General features: G+C 35.8%; 1 protein-coding gene across 3 annotated transcripts in view; it reads right to left on the bottom strand.

Moving 5' to 3' along the window:
- The window catches only part of MEMO1 (mediator of cell motility 1), a 130,310-nt gene that overhangs the window by 43,041 nt on the left and 66,180 nt on the right, over positions 1-21,089 (bottom strand). Inside the window, exon 3 of one of the 3 annotated variants that reach the window (XM_044663699.1) lies at positions 1,785-1,853. The exons of the other annotated variants lie outside the window; for them this stretch is intronic. Coding sequence (XP_044519634.1) covers positions 1,785-1,853 — 69 coding nt within the window. The remainder of the gene's footprint in view (positions 1-1,784; positions 1,854-21,089) is intronic. 3 annotated transcript variants of the gene reach the window in all.

Raw genomic sequence — 21,089 nt, 5'->3', positions numbered from 1 at the left:
GCCTTCAATAACCTAAAGTTACTTTAACAGCATTAGATGACAAAGGACATTAAGTATTTCATATGTGTATATATGATTAAAATTTTTCAAAATTCTCAAAATGCTTGCTTTCATGCTTACTTTCGTAAACTTTCACCTCCAAATTTCCTTTATATCTAAAATTTTCATCATCTTTACTCTCAACCTCTCCATCAATTTATTTCCAATATTTTCTTAAGGGTTGGCCATTAAACATATGCCCTGAAGACATGGAGCCCAATAGCATAAAATAATAAAGTCAGTCAGTGTTGGATTACATTAAATAAATATTTACTGAGCATTTAAGATTTGCAAACTACATTTTAGAGGATAAAAAGATGAATAAGACAGAGTTTATGCCTCAAAATTAAAATCTAGGTGAACATGACAGAAGAAAAGCAAGACTGTGCCTTAACTAAAAATAAAAGCATCTTAATTTGTCATATTTCTACAGTCCACCTGATTTCCCAGCTCTTCAGTTTCTCTTTTTTTTTCTTTTCATGTCACTGCCCCTGCCAACACTTCACTGCTAAGAAGAGACAATGAATAAGAAATATTTTTCTAAAACTATTAGGAGATGCTCTCTCACTTTTTTTCCTGACTTCTTTTCCTCCAGATTCTTTTTACTTTCTTTTCTCTATACAGTCTTCTTTACTTCTTTCTCTCTCTGTTATCTTAGTTAAGGATTACACCTCCTCTTTTACCCCAAATTAATGCCCTCACCCCTATCCCTATATAAAATATTCAGACTCCAAAAGCCCATTCTATGGCATGTTAAAATGTAAACATTCACAAGTGTGTAACATAATGTAAAACACTGGGAAACAATGTTCTAATCAATATCTTAACTACAAATATATACAATACATATCAGCAGTGTAATTTGACCCTCAGTTACTGATTCCTATCCACTACACCATATTAGTTGATAACAACAATACGACAATAACAATAACATTTATATAGTGCTTTAAGGCTTGAAAAGGCTATATAAATACTGCCACATTTGATTATCACCACAACCCTAGGAAATAAATACTATTATGATGTCCATTTTTACAAATTTAGGAAACAGAAGCAGGAAGAGGATAAGTGACTTGCCATGGTCATATGGTGTGTCTGAGTTCATATCTGAACTCAAGTCTTCCTAACTCCAAGCCTAGCCTTCTATCCACTACTCTATAAGTTCTCGTGCATACTGGCATTTTAAAATTGTCATCCATCCATTACAAGCCACCCACCCCAGCCATGAGAGTCCTTAGTTTACTTCAAGGTTCCTTCACTGATCAGTCTTGTTGTTAGCGTCCATCCATAAACTACATTTAAAGATTACCCCCAAAAAAATTTATTTGTGTACATGTGGAGTCCTCTCAATAGCACATGAGCTTCCAGAAGGTAGTCTTGTTTTAGTTTTTTAGCCTTTGAATCACCAGCACTCAGCACATTGCTTTTCAAATGTTTGTTAAGTGGAAATGAATTTCTAAATTTATCAGAAAATCATAGGCAAAATGGATTTCTTTGGTGATTCTATGATATATATTAAGGAATTTATTTAAAATTATTTAAGTCAAGTAAAAGGAAAGTAATGTGAAATTTTGGAAGAATTCATAAAAAAAAAAACATTAGTATGGATTTTATCCATTCTTAAAGTCAAATAATCAAAAACTCAAAAGCAATTTGCTTTCTGTGACAAAGAAATAATTTTTCATTTCCCCAATTTCTCTCAATTAAAAAAGAAAAAGAAAACATTCAATAATATTACTCACGTAATAGATGGATCCACTTGTTTGTAAGCATGAGCAGCACAAGACCCACAGTAAGTATATCCTGCATGGCTACAAAACAAAATAATTTCAAAATCTTAATCCTCTGTGTCAAAGTCAAGATACAATAAGATATTAACAGAAAAGCAAAAATAAATGAATGATAAACATAAAAAAGTTTGAATAAGTATTAAGCAACAATGAAACAACACTAGAAGATAGCCAGTACATGGGCATGGGGAAAGGAAATGAAGCCCCACATGATAGAAGGGGAAGAAAAAGGAAATAATTACAGATATAGATTGAATGGATGGGTGTGTAGGTGGGTGGATGGATTAGTAGATGGATAGAGATATAGAGATATAGAGATAGATAGATAGATAGATAGATAGATAGATAGATAGATAGATAGATAGATAGATAGAAAGATAGATAGACAGACAGACAGATAGAGATAGGCAAGCAGGCAGGCAGATAGAGCTTACAATGTACAAATCATTGCGCTTTTAAAAAAATAGATAGATAGATAGATAGATAGATAGATAGATAGATAGATAGAATATACACTATATATAATTACATTGATTCTCACAACAACTCTGCAAAGTAGGTGCTATTATTATCCCCACTTTATAGTTGAGGAAACTGAGGGGCCCTGGGTCATATAGCTCATAAATGTATATGGCCAGATTTTAACTCAGATTTTTCTGACTCTAGGCCCAGATCTATATCTACTATGGCACCAACTACCTTAACATGGACACAGCTAGTATGGAATACAGAGCACGGAGTAATGCATAATGAACTTAGAAAGTAAGTATGGGTCAAAGAACATTCACTATTAGCATTTATTGCTTTGCAGAATGGTTATATCTATTCAGAGCTAGTAATATAGTAATATTATTATAGTAATTTAATTTAAATTAATAGTAAATTAATGTGCCTGTTATCCCACAGCCTCTCCAACATTTATCATTTTCCTTTTTTGTCATCTTTGCACTTCTGCTGGTGTACAGATAGAATCTCAGAGATGCTTTGATTTGCATTTCCATCAGTAGTGATTTGGAACACTTTTTCATATGGTTGTATTTTCATATAGCAATAAATTCCTCGGTTTCTTCCCTTGAGAACTGACTGTTCATATCTTTAGACTATTTATCAATTTAGGAAAGGGATTTTATTTATATTTCAATCAATTCCTTGTATATATTAGAAATGAGACTTTTATCAAAGAAATATGCTAAGATTTAAATTTGTTTCTGGAAAAATATTTTAATATTATGTAATCAAAATTATCCATTTTATTTTCTGTGATCGTCTCTATCCCTAATTTGGTCACGAACTCTTCTCTTATCTATAGATTTTTCTCTTTAATCCAACTCTATCACTGGCAGACCTATAACCAATAAAAATCAAAGAAAGAAGAAAAAGCCTCATAGTATAAAAAAAAGTATTTATTGTAGCAAAAAAAAAAAAAATCTTGAAAATTAGAGGGATGCTCATCAACTAAGTAATGTCTGAAAAAGTTGTGGTGTATTAATGTGATGGAATTCTATTATAAGAAATTAGGAAAGAGGTTTTGAAAAAACATGTAAGAGTTTAAATAAATTAATAGAGGAAAATATGCAAAATCAGAATAGCAATATATATCACTGCAAAAAAAAAATAATTCTAAAAACTTATACACTGAAGAATGAACACTATAAAGACCATTCATGATTCTAGAGAACATGAATATTTTTTAATCAGCCACTGAAGGAATATGTTTTTATTCACTATGCATATTTATTGCAAGAAATCTCTTTTTCCTTTTTTTTTCCAGTAATGTGGATGGGAAAGCAAATAGATTGCTGGGCATTTTGGTTGTTTTTTAAATATGGAGATGATGGATGCTATAGATATAGAATGTTGCATGCAATTTCAGATGAGATCTCTCCTGTTACTTTGTTACAGGAGACCTCTCAGAGTAATCTACAAATATTTATAATGTAAAAACAAAATACCTCAATAATTTTAAAAGAAAACTAATGTTAATAAACAGTTAAGATTTTTTTAAAAAGCTTGTTAAGAGCTTTAAAAACATAAGATTTTATTTTTTTATCCTGCAGAAAAGAGTCATTGGAGTGGGGGTAGGGGTGGTGACAGTGTCAGATTTGTGTTAAATAAAAATTATTTTGGCAACTATGAAGAGTTTGGAAGTTAGGGAGAGATTTTAGGTCACTGCAATAACAGCAAGAGATGATGTAAGTCTGAAACAGAGACTATTAATCTTGATTTTGTCATGGATACCTTTGAAATTCTGGTAAAATCTATAAATATGTCCATTATTCTGGTGAAAGCTACATATGGGCTAGTCAAAATAATGGTTATCAATGCATAAGATAAAATACATGCTTATACCAAAAAAAATTATATTGCAATAAAGATGTGATTTTTTTTTTCTGTCCAAGTTCATATATTCTCTGAAATTGATCTATAGACATTTGTGGGGAAGAAGGATCCATAGGTTCCAGGTTAAGAATTCCTGGTATAAACTAAAGTGATAGTTATGTAAGCAAGGTTAAAAGTAAGGGAGGGCTAAATATGAGGTTAAAAACTGGCAAGATTTGGCAGTAAACTGGTAATGTCTGAAGGAAAGTTTGAAGTTGAAAATAATACTGATGTTACTAAACCAGAAGACTAGAAAAATAGTAACTTTTGACAAAAATGGTGATGTTTCAGAGAGGGGGAGAAAGATATTGAATCAGTTTTTTGCATGATGAGTTTTAAGGTATCTCTGTGATATTTAGTTTTAAGTATTCTATAGACAACTGGTGAAACAGAACTAGAACTTAATAGAGAAATTATAAATAAATAAAAGATATTTGAGTCATCTTCACAGAGAAAATAAACTCTTGACAGGATACAGTAACCGAAAGAATAAGACTAGAGAGATGGTTGAGAACAGAGCATTGGGGTATACTCTGTTAGTTAAGCAGCATGATATGGGTGATGATGAAGCAAAAGAGAAGTAGACAAATAGCTGGAAGAGAAATTAAGAGAGAACAGTTTCACAACAGAAAGGAATAGAATGTTCAGAAGAGAGTGGTCAAAAGTATCAAATGGATCAGAGTGGTTAAGAAAATGGATGACTAAGAAAAAGATTATTAGGATCTGGCAACTAAAAGATTAGTAACTTCAGAGAGAGGAGTTTCAGTTGACTATCAAGGTTAGTAAATCAAATTGCAAAGGACTGAGGAATGAATTCAAGAAATGAAGTAAAGGTTCTATTTCCCCAAGGTCTGTTTTACTTTTTTCTTTGAATCCCTAGCATCTAGCATAATTCCTAGAACACATAAAAGTTTGCTTATTGATTCATACTCAGAAGCAGAGATCAACAGCTGTCTGTAATAATAGCATTCCTACTCTCTCTGAAAAGATCTATAAGCTAAAATATGATGAGAAAATTTTAATGGAAGCCTTAAATATCATGATCCTTTAAATTCCCAAATCCTTGAGGCACTTTGACAAATGTCAGAAGAATTGGTGGTATGCATGGCAATAAAACAGTATCTCAATACAATTTTTTAACATTTATTAATATTCGTTTTTAACATGGTTACATGATTCATGCTCCTACTTTCCTCTTCATCCTCCCGCCCCCGCACCCTCCCCACCGATGGCCAATGCACATTTCCACTGGTTTTATCATGTGTCATTGATCAAAACCTATTTCCAAATTGTTGATAGTTGCATTGGTGTGGAAGATTCGAGTCTACATCCCCAATCATGTCCACCCTAACCCATGTGTTCAAGCAGTTGTTTTTCTTATATGTTTCCTCTCCTGCAGTCCTTCCTCTGAATGTGGGTAGCGTTCCTTTCCACAAATCCCTCAGAGCTGTCCTGTGTCATTGCATTGCTGCTGGTACAGAAGTCCATTACATTCGATTTTACCATAGTATATCAGTCTCTGTGTACAGTGTTCTTCTGGCTCTGTTCCTTTCCCTCTGCATCAATTCCTGGAGGTCTTTCCAGTTGTAAGAATGAAATTTGGGAGATGCCATCTTTAAGTATATATATAAATATGTATTTTCTATGGACACGTGGAAATTATCAAACTACATTTCCCGTGGTCCAACGGGTTTCCGTTTCCGGTTCTTTGGGCGTGGGGACGCCTACGTCTCCATGCAGAGAAGAGTTTAAATCTCCTGGGTTAGGAGGGAGTGGCCTCTTGGCCAGCAGACTCAGGAGGAGACGGGAGGTAACACTTATGGCTAGGCAGCAGTTTTGGATTCTTACAAGCACGTGGTCTAATGACTTTATCTATCAGCATGGCTTTAATTAAAATACTAATTTTTATTATATTTTATTATTTTTAACCTTTATAATTTTGGCAACCTTACGAAGTTTGGAAATCGAATTCTAAATTTTCCAGATAGCCTTTCAGAAACGATAACCATGCCTGCTTTTTGGCCGTCTGGCTCAGCTCTTTTGAGCACTTTTTTTAAAAAGGAAAGTGGCTTTCCTTGCCATGCTTTTGCTAAAAGCAACAGCACATTTTTGCCTCAGGTGGGACTCAGCCAGCCAATCCAGCCCAAACCACCTTGGGAGGTCAGGCCAGCCAATTCTGGCTTTTGGCTTTAAAACTAAAATGCCGGAGCCCAGCCAGTGTGTCTATGCCGCTGATCTCCTGACTCCAGACCCCATCTCCATTCCTGCTGTGCCACAAGCCTGCAAGCGTCCCAGTCCCTGTGATTTCCTGACTCCTGACCTCATCTCCATTCCTACTGCTTCCTGACTACAAGCCTGCCAGCATCCCAGACTGCTTCTTCGATCCTGCCGCTGGTGCTGCTAATCCTGCTAGTTCCAGAACCCTGAGCCCCAACATCAATGACCCCCGGCTGCTGTCTTTGCCCAGATCTCCAGAGACTGCTTCAGCTCTGTCGCTAAAGATTTTGGTAGTATATTTCCCTTTCTCCCTATTTCTAGCCCTCCACGTGTTTCTCTAAAGACCTAATTTAGGCAACCCCCAACCCCACAAGCTCTACACGAGGGTATTTTCTACAAAACTGACTTTAAGTTTTTCTCTACCCCTGAGCCCATGACCTGACACCACGTGGACCTAGCGTTTACCTTTAATGGGGCTGCTTGGCGTATTCAGACTTGCTTGTGATTAAAAACTGAACTCAGGGGAAGAATATTCACCCCATACCTGCTCAGAACTTTGAACTGAGAGCAAAGACTGATTATTATAAAAAATTCCTTAAACTCAGCAGAACTCAATCAAAAGAACTTTAAATTGAACAAGGGGTGAACTTTTAAACCTCGGAACTGAATGAGTTTTATTTCTGTTTTAAAAAGACTATATCTTACTGTATTTTGCTAATTAGTTTTGTAAATTAATCTTGCTTATTTCGCTGATTTTCCTGTTGCGCTGAATCATTTTAAGTTAATGAAGTTTGTGGCTGCTAGATTAATTCTGTTTGTGATGTTATTGTAACTCCCAAATAATGAGAAAAATCTATTAGAACTGGTAAGGGGTTTAGACCAGATTGTTACTCTAATACTCACATTATATTTCCTACACATTTTTAAAGTTGTAAATTGCCTTATGTATACTGGATTTATAGAGCACATGTCTTTTAAAATTTATTCTGTCTTGGTAAAGAACCTTGAAATTTCCATGCTTTGAGAATTACCTTGTAATTTTACAAGAGGTCTTACTTTAAATCCTAAAGACTTGTTGTCTTAAAGGATAAAGCTTCTATATATTTTATTGTAAGAGAAATTATTGCCTTAAATGAGTAGAAGCATTTCCTACCAAGGATTTTTTAAAAACAGGAAGCCAAGGAGCTCCTGTATATTCTTATCTGAGGATAATTTAGACCAGAAGGTTTCTTTTTTTTAAAATATCATATTTTGCTATGGAAGCAATAACAGGGTTTGTTGAGAAACTCTTAGCCAAGATTTAAAATGTGCTATTGGAAATAATGATACTCTATTTGAATGTGCATTGTGAATTTGCTCTTTTGTAAAACCCATTTACACTCACAGAATGAAAATCTCATTTTTGGGTAACATAACCCTTCTAGTTCTAAGCTATATATATATATATATTTTATTTTTAAAACATTTTTCTAATGAGAGCAATTGATTTTTCTTTTTTCTCATCTTGTACTGGAAGTACATATATAATCATTATTTATCCTTTTTCTGATTCTACAGCAAATACCTGAGTCTACAGGACTGTGATTAAATGCCTTTCTATCTGATTCTACGAAAAGGGAACATGAGAGCTGTTAATAGTGCTAAAGAAAGCACATGGTCAGAGACTTGACTGACTAAGATCTGCATAATTGCAGCAGTTCTATGCCAATACATTAGGACTTGGAAATTGGGGTTTGAGTCCTGGAGTCCCAGTCTTTTCTAAAACTTTAGAGGACGTGGGTCCCCTCTACTTAGATTCCTAGAAAGCACCTAAGATTGGTTATTTATTTGGTTCACTTCCCTGAAAAGCTGATGATAAGCCAGATCAGAGAGAGACATTTTCCTTAAGTCCTGGTCCTGAATGGGTAATTGCAAACTGCTGAATTCACTTTAATTAGGCCTTCATTAAAAGGTCTAAGTTTATTTTCCCTAGATTTTTTGCACATTTTACATTTCATTCACAAGTTAATTTTTTTTTCTTGAATTTTATTCTTTTTATTTTGCCAATTGATTTCATATAACCCCCAGGACTCAGCCACTCATCCTTAGCGGACCTGAGGTACCTTTTTTAAGAAAAAAAGGTGTGTTTAATATTTACCTTAGGGGGATATCTGTTAAGTTTTTTAAAATTCGATAATGTAAAAATATATGTATATTTAACTCTTTTAGGAGTAATTTCAGGGGGAATTGTATAAATCTTAGAAGAAAATGTATATTCTGTAATCTATAATGTAAACTTTAAATTCTTTTGAGAATAATTTCAGGATAAGGATCCTACCATCTCCCCAGAATCCAGATGATGAACCTGTTTGATGAAGACACCATGAAGATGTCTGAAAAGCCTTCACTGTACCATGAAGACAAAATTTGAACTTTGGGGTGCAGTTGATTGAACTACGGGGAGTTGAAATTGAGTTGTATATATTGTTTTAATTGTAACACTGTTATACCAATAGGGGACTGCCCCCAAATTGGTTTTTTGTCAGTGCGGCTAATTTTAACCATTTGTTCATCTATTTCTTTTATCCCCAAATTCCTAAATTTTAGAAGTTGTCTATTTTTACAGGTCCAGCAAAGAAAAAGGGCTAACCTTTTTTTTTGCCGGACCTCAGGGGGAATTGTAAGAATGAAATTTGGGAGATGCCATCTTTAAGTATGTGTGTGTGTGTGTGTGTGTGTGTGTGTGTGTGTGTGTGTGTGTGTGTATATATATATATATACACACACACGTATATATGTATGTATTTTCTATGGACACGTGGAAATTATCAAACTACATTTCCCGTGGTCCAACGGGTTTCCGTTTCTGGTTCTTTGGGCGTAGGGACGCCCACGTCTCCATGCAGAGAAGAGTTTAAATCTCCTGGGTTAGGAGGGAGTGGCCTCTTGGCCAGCAGACTCAGGAGGAGATGGGAGGTAACACTTATGGCTAGGCGGCAGTTTTGAATTCTTACAAGCGCGTGGTCTAATGACTTTATCTATCAGCATGGCTTTAATTAAAATACTAATTTATATTATTATATCAGCCTTTATTATTTTTTATCCTTATACAGTTCACCTGGAACTCCTCCAGTTTATTATTCCTTTGAGCACAATAGTATTCCATCACCAGCATATACCACAATTTGTTCAGCCATTCCCCAATTGAAGGGTATACCCTCCTTTTCCAGTTTTTTGCCACCACAAAAAGCACAGCTATAAATATTTTCATACAAGTCTGTTTATTTATGATCTCTTTGGGGTATAAACCCAACAATGGTATGGCTGGATCAAAGGGCAGGCATTTTTTTATAGCCCTTTGAGCATAGTTCCAAATTGCTAGCCAGAATGGTTGGATCCGTTCACAACTCCACCAGCAATGCATTAATGTCCCAATTTTGCCACATCCCCTCCAGCATTCATTATTCTCCTCTTCTTTCATTTTAGCCAATCTGTTAGGTGTGAGGTGATACCTCAGAGTTATTTTGATTTGCATTTCTCTAATTATTAGAGATTTAGAACACTTTCTCATGTGCTTATTGATACTTTTGATTTCTTTACCTGAAAATTGCCTATTCATGTCTCTTGCCTATTTATCAATTGGGGAATGGCTTGATTTTTTATACAATTGATTTAACTCCCTGTATATTTGAGTAATTAGACCCCTGTTCTTAAACTAACTCTTGCAAAAGAAAGTTCTGAATTTCCTGTGTAAATTTTATTTTTTTCTATGTGGAAAGTATGGAAAACAAGAGAAGAAAATATGAAATGATAAAGAACTTTCTGGAAAACAAGGATCTTTCCCCTCCTGGAAAACATTATGAAATTGTAGACAAGACATTTAATTGTGTTTACTCTTTTAGCCAATAATAACAAAGAGATCAAAGACAAATGGAAAGGATCCATATGTACTAAAAATATTTTTAGCAACATTTTGGCAGCAAAGAGTTAGAAACCAAGTGAGTGCTTATGGTATGGAGAATGGCCAAACAAATTGTAGGTACATGACTATATGAGAATATTACTGGGCCATAAAAAATAACCAGATTCTTGCAAGAGATACTTATTAACTGATGCAGAACAAAATAAGCAGTATCATTAAAGCAATTTATACAATGACCAAAATAATATAAAGGAAAACAAGACTTTGGCATCCCTAGAGCAGTAAAATGAACAATTGTGAGTAAGATCATCTTGGAAAAAACAAAAGGGTTACTAATTACACCAATTCCCGATAAGCTTTCTCCATAATCCATGCAACATGAGAAATGTGGAGGAATCGATGTTTTTTAAACAGCTCAGGCAAAGCAATCTCTTATGTCAAAATTTTAGAAGAACTTTTGCAGGCCATACAATTGCATAAAGAGGTAGCAGTGATGTACTGTTGAGCTCACAGCTTTGAGAAAGATCTAGTGTCCTTAGGAAATCATAGGGTGGACATAACAGTCAAATTCGCTGCTAGGAAGGGCCCAACACACGTGCTAAATTTTTCGGTAATAGAAGAAGCTGATTTAACTAATGCCTACGATGAAATGGAAATTCAGACATGGAAAAAGAATTTTGGAGAATATGGAAAGGTATATTGCTTTCAGACTTAGACAAACCCATCTTGCCTAAGAAGCTGTTTTACCATGTGTGTAAATGCCATTCATGAGAAAGGACACTATGGGACTCAAGCAGTAATTGATACAATCCACAGATTTTGGTTAGCTCCTAGAATTTCATCATGTGCCATAAAAGTCTGCAATAAGTGCAAAATTTGTATGAGTTTCAATCAGGGAATGTTCAAGAAGAAAGGTCTTGGGGCTAGACCACTAACGTACACACCATTTGAATCCATAAAATAAACTATATCAACATGTCTAGAGACAAAGGGTTTAAGTATTGCTTAGTTATTGTAGACAGACTTACAAGATGGCCAGAGGTATTTCCAGCAAAGATATGTAATGCAGCATTTGTAGTAAAGATCTTATTAAAAGAAATCATTCCTAGATTTGGAATTCCTTGCAGTTTAGATTCAGATAAGGGATTGCATTTCTTGCAAAGCATGCTCAAAGAGGTATATAACAATTTGGGGATAAAAGCCAGTTTCTATACTCCACACTCCTTATCATCCTCAAAGTTTGGGTCAAGTTGAGAGACTGAACAGAGAGGTCAAAACTCTCATTAGAAAGATTTGTTCAAAAACTCACTTGAAATAGACAGAAATTCTACCTCTAGTTCTGTTCCATCTTCAAACTCGTCCAAGTGAGGATCTGCATTTTTCTCCATTCAAAATGTTGTTCAGGCATGCTATTTGGGAAGGCAAAATATGTAAACCATCCTACATTTCTATGTTAGGAGGGGATTGTCAGCTAGCAAAATACATACAAGCATTACAAACCAGGATAAAAGAGCTGCATGAATTAGGTGTTATCCAAAAAAACACTGCTGGATTTTGCTTTGCACAGTATCAAACTAAGAGACAGTCTATGAGAAGAATTTCAATAGAAAAATAGCTACAGAAACTAAGTGGATCAGTTCTATTAACTAACTAAGTTGAAGTTCTATTAACTACTCTAAGTTCAACCAAAGCAGCAGAGAAAAATGTATGGATACACTGTTCATACACCAAACTTACCTTACATCAATAGAGAAAATCAAAATACAAGTACCTGAGATAAAGAAAGTGCTGAGAATGAAAATCAATCAGAAACATTAGAAATAGATCACAATGAAAACCTAGTTTTAGACACGGTTCCAGAAGAAGAATAAATTGACAACAGGCAAGCAAAGACTACATACAAGATATTAGACAACAGGCAAGAATAATCAAAAGGGGATGAAACAACCCAAGAAGAAAAGATACTAACAGTCCAGAGAAAAAGATTAGAAAAGTTGAAAGAACAGACAAAGGAATCTTTGGACAGTTAACAGAGACAGTAAAATCTCTCTGAACTTTGTAAATATTTGTGCATAAGAAGTGGACAGATGAAAACCAGAACTTATGTAAGATAAAGAGCAGCGTTAGCAGAAAAACGCATTAATTTCACATATATTAGGGACATCCAACATGTACATATCTTGCAAGAACTGAAGAGAACCATCAGGCAAGAAGAGAAGTAGAAGTCTGAAGGAAGATGTAACTATGTCATGACACGCTGCACAAAAAGACACCCACACAATTCACAAACTGATATGCTGTTTTTTTTTTAATCTCATGTAGACAAATGAGAGTCTATGATTGCAATAATGCAAACTTAAGTAAATATCTCAGCTAGTTGCATATGGTCTTAACCATACAGAGAAAACAACAGATGTTCCATGACTAACATCAGGGAAAAGGGAATTAATTATATGACAGTTTGTATATTTTATACATACTTTTCTGTAAAATTTATAAATACGTGTAACATAGGTTTTGCAGTTGTATAGATTTTGAATAGTGTAGTATAGCTTGTAGATAGATTGTTTATAAAACATGTATAGATTAGCATAGGAAAGTTAGCATAAGGCATTGTAACACTTTAGCAGTAAGGTTAAGAGTTACTGTAGTGAATTCATAGGTTGTTAGATTGTTTAGTAATAGAAGTTTGAACTACATTAGCAGAATAGTTTTTCTATGATGAAGTTCTTTGTGAAGGCTGAAAGGCTGAAATTGTGTTAATGGAAGTTTTATAGTTGAATTATTTTTGCATGCTGATTAGCATAATTAAGAGAATTGCTGCATTAGTTTAGAATTGTAAGAATAGTAATAGTAGCAGTAGGTTGACTGATATTTGACAAATACTTATGTTGCAACATTTGCATTTTACTTTTTGTAATCATTTTTGTAAACCCCAAGTACCTAACCCATACCTTTCCTGAGAAAATATCTTAGTTTATGTATAGTTATTTAGCATAGCACAATGTAGGAAAGGGTTTTTTTTTTTATTTTATTGCGGGGGGGGGGGGGTATAGATTAGAAAATAGCATACAGTTAAGTATCGATATTCACGATACCAACCTTGAGAAAGTCATATCCTGAAAGGGGACAAATTGAGAGAAAGGAATTCACTCAAAGAAGCCATGAAGGCAGGAGGACAAGGACAGAAGCCAAAGATCATTGGAATGCTGACAGTGAGGACAATTGGTAATTTCCAACAGCCCTGGGGGAGGAGTCTTGTCTTGGACTTGAGACAGAGCAGGAGGTCCCTGGGAGATTCTCCAGAGACAAGATATCCTCTCAGCCACTGTCCTCAACCATTCAAAGACATTTCCTGATCAGTCTGTCCTCCTGAATCTGATTGAATTGGTGAGTTATCTCAAAGGAGTCACCCAGAGAGAAACTAGGCTATACCGAAGATCCCTATCATCTGCTCCAGCCAACCTAGAGACTAAACTTTCTACTTGATTAGCCTAGGATAGCCATTGAGATCAAAACAGATGGAGAGTCAAGCCAGCCAGTTAAGCAGGCCCAGAGAGAACTTTGAACAGCAGTTCGATACCTACGAGTTAGGGTCCACCTATTTCCCTCGTTCTTTACTTAGCCATTTGTTTTCCTGTTCAATAAATATTTCTTCATAATAGTAAAGCAGTCAGATAAATCTTTAAGAGCTAAGGTGACTGGTGGGTGAAGGGTTATTTGGGGAGGCAGTAAGGCCCAGGTAAAACAAAGCCCTGAGTCAAAAGTCGTTGCTGTCTCTCTGACAAGAGTCTGTATTAGAAGGGACATCTTGGGTGATTAAGCTACCCCAAGTCTTAGTCAAACTGTCAACTCATTACCCAGTGGTGATCCCAGTCTGATACAGATTTCTGTATCCTTTTGTCTCAAAGCTATTCCTAGCAGGGACAGAAAAAGCCATTGCTCTCTGTCTTGAAGGGAGAGGTACCTTGACAAGTCAGGTAACAAAAAGAATCTGACTAGACATTTATTCCATCTTCTCAAGGTTTCCTCTAACTTTTAACAGTTTGGATGTTCAAGTTTGTTGGCTAAATTCATGAAAGAGAAAAGAGGAAAGGAAAAAAGGAAAGAGAGAGGAGAAAGGAGAGAAGATAAGAGGAAGAGAAGCAAAAACTGGAGGTAAAGGAAATACAGTCAATGTTCAACATCTGTACATTTAACTTTCACAACTTCAAGCATTTGCATGATGTTTAATAACCTCAATTTCACTTCTACATCAACAAACAGGTATATTCACAGCTATGCATATTGTGTGTGTGTGGGGGGGGGAATTAAGAAAGATGATGCACACAAATTTGTAGAGTGGCTGATATCCTAAAAGGTGCTTCAATGGTCCCCATTCATTTGTTAAATATTTTCATTGCCTTTGAAACTCAAGTTTTATGTTGCAATTATGTCTCTAAAGAGTAGTACAATTTCTTTTAGGTCTAAAGCTCAAACTTGCAAAGTCAATGGTGTAGCTTGGGGAGAAAAAAAAGATGTTAGATAGAAGCCATTCCACAATGTCTACAATCACTATTGTTGGATTTAAAAATCAGTCTGACAGACTACTGAACTATTTCTGGCCTGGGCAAGCTACCCCCGGCCCCCAATGTTTCCCAGTACAGTCTTCCTTATCTCCCCCTGTCATAAACCTAAAACTGAAGCTATCTTATCTGATGGATATTAACCTTCTTGAGGAATGTTTGTCTATATTTGCCTGCTTAACAATATTTGCCTACTTAATGTATGTTTGCCAAATGCTTCCTGACCCCTGACCCTGACACTACCTTGATAATTATGTATGTACCAACCCCCTTCCCCAAACATTTCTATATAAACTCTTGGCTGAAAATTCCAAGGGGTCAGGCACTCCTCTCTGCCTAGTGACCCTAGCTATTATTGTTAGTAAAGAATGAGCCTCTTCTTGCATATTGCATTGTCAGTGTGATTCTTCCTCTGGCCAAGAACCTGGGTAAGGTATTAAAATTTGGGTACAACACTATCAATAGGGAATTTAGTGTTAACAAATTGATAATTTGTTATAACCACAAAAAAGTAAAGTATTTGCCATAATATAGATTTGGGGTTTTGAAAAGTTAATATTGTCTGCAATCAATGTTTTGTTTTTTAATTGAGGTATTAGCACAAAAGATCAGAGAATTCTAAGGAATTACTAGCAAAAAAAAAAAAAGGTTTTACATGTTACCAATTTTATTTTGGGTATTGCATTTTGGCTAGTGTGTTAAGAAAAATGTTTATTATCATAACTGGTGTTTTCTTATAAAGAATTATATGCTGAAAAGTATATTGTCAACAATATCTAGTGAAAGATGACACCTTTTGGTGGCTGTGGGAACCTATGCCCCTATTTCCCAGGAGTTCATGTATCAACATTAGCATCTTTTACTTTTGTACCATTTTCTAGAAGTGTTAGGATTGATTTTATCTTTCAAAACTAAATAATCTTACCCCAAATAACAAATGAGTCAAAGGATAAATCAGAAAAATAGTCAACAATTTCATTAAAGAAAATGACAATGAGAAGACAATATACCAAAATATAAGGAATGTAGCCAAAACAGTAACTAAGGGAAAATTCACATGTCTTAAGACTTACATCAATAAATTAGAGAAAGAGCAGATCAATAATTTGGGCATGCAATTAAAAAACTAGAAAAAGAACAAATTAAAAATCCCCAATTAAACAACTAAATTGAAAATCCTGAAAATGAAGGAAGAGATTAATAAAACTGAAAGTAATTAAGTCATTGTTGTATGAAAAATAAATAAAATAGATAAACCATTGATTAACTTGATTTAAAAAACGAAAACCAAATTTCCAGTATCAACAAAAGGCAAAATCACAACAAATGAAATCAAAGCAATTATTAGAAGGTATTTTGCCCAACTATAGCCCAATAAATCTGATAATCTAAGTGAAATAGATGATAATTTACAAAAACATAAACTACCTAGATTAACAAAAAAGGAAAAAGAATACTTAAATGACCCCATCACAGAAAAAGAAATTGAACAAACCACCAAAGAATTCCCTAAGAAAAAAGAGCCCAGGGTCAGATAGATTCACAAGTAAATTCTACCAAACATTCAAAGAAAAACTAAATCCAACCGGTGAACCATTTAGAAAAATAGGGGAAGAAGGAATCCTTCCAAATCCTTTTTATGATGCAAATATATTTATACCTAAAGCAGGATGAGATAAAATAGAGAAAGGAATCTATACAACAATCTCCCAAATGAACACTGATGCAAAAATTTTAAATAAAATACTAGAAAAGAGATTATAACATTCTATCACAAGAATCATATACCACAATAAGGTGGGTTTTATAACAAGAATGCAGGAATGGTTCAATATTAGGAAAACCGTCAGCATAAATGACCATATCAATAAAAAAAAAAAACACATGATTATTTCAAAAGATGCAGAAAAAGCATTTAACAAAATACTGCACCCATTCCTTATAAAAAACATTAGAAAGCACTGGAATAAAGGAAACCTTCCTTCAAGTGACAAATGGCATCTATCTAAAACCATCAGCAAGCATTATCTGTAATGGGGATTAACTAAAACTCTTACCAACAGGATCAGGAGTAAAGCAAGCAAGGATGCCCATTATCACCACTCTTATTTAATATTGTACTAAAAATACTCTCAATAGCCATGATAGCAAACTGATGGCACACACAGACCTCTCTGGGGGAACACATGACAAGGACCCAGAGCACCAAGGACCCAGTGTCCCCATCACTGCAGCACAGTTTGCCAGAGTTCCTAATTAGAAGCCTGAGGAAAGAGGAGCTGGGATACCCCCTCCTCTGTCCCCAGTAGGAGTTAGTAAGCAAGTCTCTTCAAGACAGCATCCCTCTTCAAGACAGCATCCCTTAAAGGTCAAGATTGCCCCACCCCATTCAGAATACAATAACCTCTTAATTACCTTTGGCCTGAGTGATATAACAGACTGATTGGACTTAAAGGAAGGAAACCAAGCAAGGCATGCCCCAGTGAGGTGGAATTCAGAACAAGCTCAGGAAGAATCTTGAGAAAATGTTGTTTAGGGGCCAGAGTGAAGAGGAGAATTCCGTGGAAGATTTCTCAACTGTCACTACTCACTGAACCTTAGATGGGTCTGAGAGGGAGGTGGGTGATGGTGATCCTGTGAGAACCTGGTGCTCCTGAACCCCCAAAATGGAGGATTTCCTTAAGTATCACAACTGCTATAACTAGCCAACCATCTCAATTGATCTACCAAATCATTTGCCATCTGAGTAGAAATAAACATAGCAGTTACTCCATTTGGACAAAAAGCCTGGACTCCTGGGGGGAGTGGGCTCTGAGGGTCCTTCTGAATCTGCTTTATCCACATCCCTGTTATTCCCTCAGTTTAGTTAATTAGTTTATTGCTTAGGAGTTACTGGGGCTTGAATTACTGGACAAGAGTTACAGAAAAAATCCAGGACTGCTAATCCCAGAGAGCAAAACTCACTTTGAAAGAGAAGCTGATCCTTTACCCTCTATCCTGAATCCCCACAATCCTTCCCTTAATCCTTGAATTCCTCTAACCTCAAATAAATCCCTGGTTAGTTATATTAGTCAAAGTTTGGAACAGTGACTTGGGAGAGGGTGGTGGGTTGGGTGGCTGAAGGGCGGAAAAGAACATTTTGCTCCAGCTTGGAGAGAAAACCGTTTGGGGGGGACTGGGGCAGCTTTAGCTTACATCAGTGGCTCTGGGTACTGGACAAAATCCATTTAGGTCTCAAATGATTCCTAACACATTCTTTTATCATCTCCTCAACAACCCTTCCATTTTGGGGAGCCCCCTCACAAATTACACCCCCAAATGTCTCCCCAGTAGGAGAGGAAAGTGAGTAGCTTTGGCCCACATATTCCAGTCAGGTGGGGGTCACCAGAGCACACTCCATCTATCTGATACCCCACCCCCATACAGTGAGACAAACAGCTTATGTGGGGACACATGGTTGGCTCAGTGGATTGTGAGTCAGGCCCAGAGATGAGAGGTCCTGGGTTCAAATCTGTCCTAAGACACTTCCTAGCTGTGTGACCCAGGGCAAGTCACTTTGGCATGGGCATTGTACAGAGATGGCATGGATACTGTACCCCTTAACTCAGGCAAACTGTAAACAGGGAATTTCCCTTGCTCCCTTCCGTCCTTGTGACTCTAAGCCAAGAACACCTAATAGCGTCTATAAGACCCTGAGATTACTATCATCCTTGGATCATCCTTTAGGTTGAGATGGATAAAGAGATACACCTCTAGGCTACACCTTGATACCATCAGGATGTATCTCAGGCAATCATCTATTCCCTAAACCATGAGGATCTCGAGGCAGACCCCACAACCCACCTAATGCTCACCACTTAAGAGTTTGGTCCACACCATGACACAACCTCATGTACTCACTGTTGTAAAGGGTATAAAAACCCCTGAACTGAAGCATTCTGGGAGCAACCCCCAGGGTTGTTCCATTCATGCTATCTTGCTGGCCAATAATCCTATATTACCAATAAATCTCTCTTGTTACTTTTGAGCTAAGTTTTGGAGTCTTGCATTCTTGCAAAAGGTATCCTTTCTTAACCCAGGGGTTCACCATTGTACCCCCACAACATCCAGTTGTAACCCCATAACAACTTGACCCCCACTGCCTAGTTCTTACCGCTCTTCTGTCTTAGAACCAATAGAGTATTGATTTTTTAAAATATTTTCCCATAGTTACATGTTTCATGTTCTTTCCCTCTCCCTCAAACTCCCCCACCCTCCTTAGCTGACACACAATTCCACTGGGTTTTACATGTATCATTGATTAAGACCTAATTCCATATTATTGATAGTTGGACTAGAGTTATCATTTAGTGTCTACATCCCTAATAATATTCCCATCAGCCCATGTGTTCAAGCAGTTGTTTTTCTTCTGTGCCACAGTATTGATTCTAAGACGGAAGGTAAGGGTTTTTAAAAAAAGAAACAACTTATGTCTTTACTATCAGAAGCAACCAGTGTCTTTATGATACAAAGTATTTTGGGAATTTTGGGATGTGTCTTTTGAATTTGTACTTTAAAAATGTTCAAAACCGTAATCTATCTAGTAATTTAGAAATAAGTTTTATGAATCCAAGGCTAGGCTAATAGCTTCTTCACAGTTCTATAACTGGTGAGTTACGATCGAGGTGAGTGTGTGAGAGTATGAGTGTGGTATGTGCGTGTACCTTTATGGGGAACCGATCACAGGACAGGGCATACAACTAAGTGGCTTGGTTGACCCCACTGACTTCGGGACTTGTACGAAGGGAGCCTAAGCCAAGTCCGTCCCAATAAGTGGTTCGATTCTGCCTGTTTCTAAGTGTGGACTGACTGAAATCTCAACTACATAACAAACTGAGTCAAATTTATAAGAATACAAAGCATTCCCCAATTGATAAATGGCCAAATGCTACGATAGGCATATCATAGAGGAAGAACTTAAAATTATCTATAGTCAAATGAAAAAATGCTCCAAATCAGGAATTAGAGAAATGCAAATTAAAATAACTCTGAGATATCATCTCACACCTACCAAAGATGACCAAAAAGTAATACAATAAATATTGGCAGGGATGTGGGAAAATTGGGATACTAATATCCTGTTGGTGGAACTCTAAACTGATACAATGGTACCTTGACACATGTGTTCAATAGTACCATGGCCAACCTCAATTTGCTCATGTGTCAAATCGAATTTCCCCATTTAAATTAATGAAAATGCAATTAATCAATTCTAGCCGCCAAATAACATACAAATTTTTTGTTTTATATCCTTTTAAATATAAAAATGTATATAAATAACAAATAAATTTATTTATAGATAATATGAAAAATGTAAAGAAATAAAATTGCTTATGAAATATTATACATATATAAAATTATAATATTATTTACCTTCAAGATCAGGTGAAGAAAGTGGAGAAGTTTTCATTTCGTGTGCTATCACTTAACATAGCTTACTCTCTAAACATGTAAAGCTACATTTAAATGCAAAAGTGGCCTTATACATTACTTATGATATGTAACTTTATTGCTAAACTTAACTATTTTTTTTTTACTTTACTTATCATTATTTTCTTCACTGAATCTAGGCTGTTTTGTCACACTTTCCTCAATTTCACTTAGAAACCATTTCAACAAAAACTTTTCCATGGAACTTTGTTTCTTCCTTTCAGAACATTTTGATAATGTATGAAACAAGTGTCATTACACAGCTTCATCGCACGACTTGTTGCAACTTTTTCTGAGTGTGTCTTTTCAAATGACTGTTTAATTTTTTCCCAAATCCTCAATATTTCCTTAATCTCCCTTATACTGATTACTTCATCTACCTCAGGCTCCTCCCCATTAATTTCCTGCAAAACCTCTGTATGCTGCTATTGCTGCTGTTGCTGTTAACTCCTTCAATTCTTCCATCATCAGTTCCTCGCTGTGCTTCTCAACAAGGTCATCAAAGTCAAGCAAAAGCAATTCCATACAGATGCTCGCACAGCCAGATAAACACTGAACTAAACGAAATAGCTCCTGTAACTTGTGAAACCAAACGTTTGGCAGGCTATCTAGTGGAGGTGTAAGGTTGGAATTTGGAATTTATAGCAAGTCAGTGAAACTAATGGCAGGTAGTAACAAGTCACTGAGATTATAGCAAGTCAGTGACACTTATAGCAGGTAAGGTAG

This window comes from Gracilinanus agilis, chromosome 2, assembly GCF_016433145.1.
Source record: "Gracilinanus agilis isolate LMUSP501 chromosome 2, AgileGrace, whole genome shotgun sequence".
Classification (NCBI taxonomy): Eukaryota; Metazoa; Chordata; class Mammalia; order Didelphimorphia; family Didelphidae; genus Gracilinanus; species Gracilinanus agilis.
This window is presented reverse-complemented; position numbering and strand designations above follow the sequence as displayed.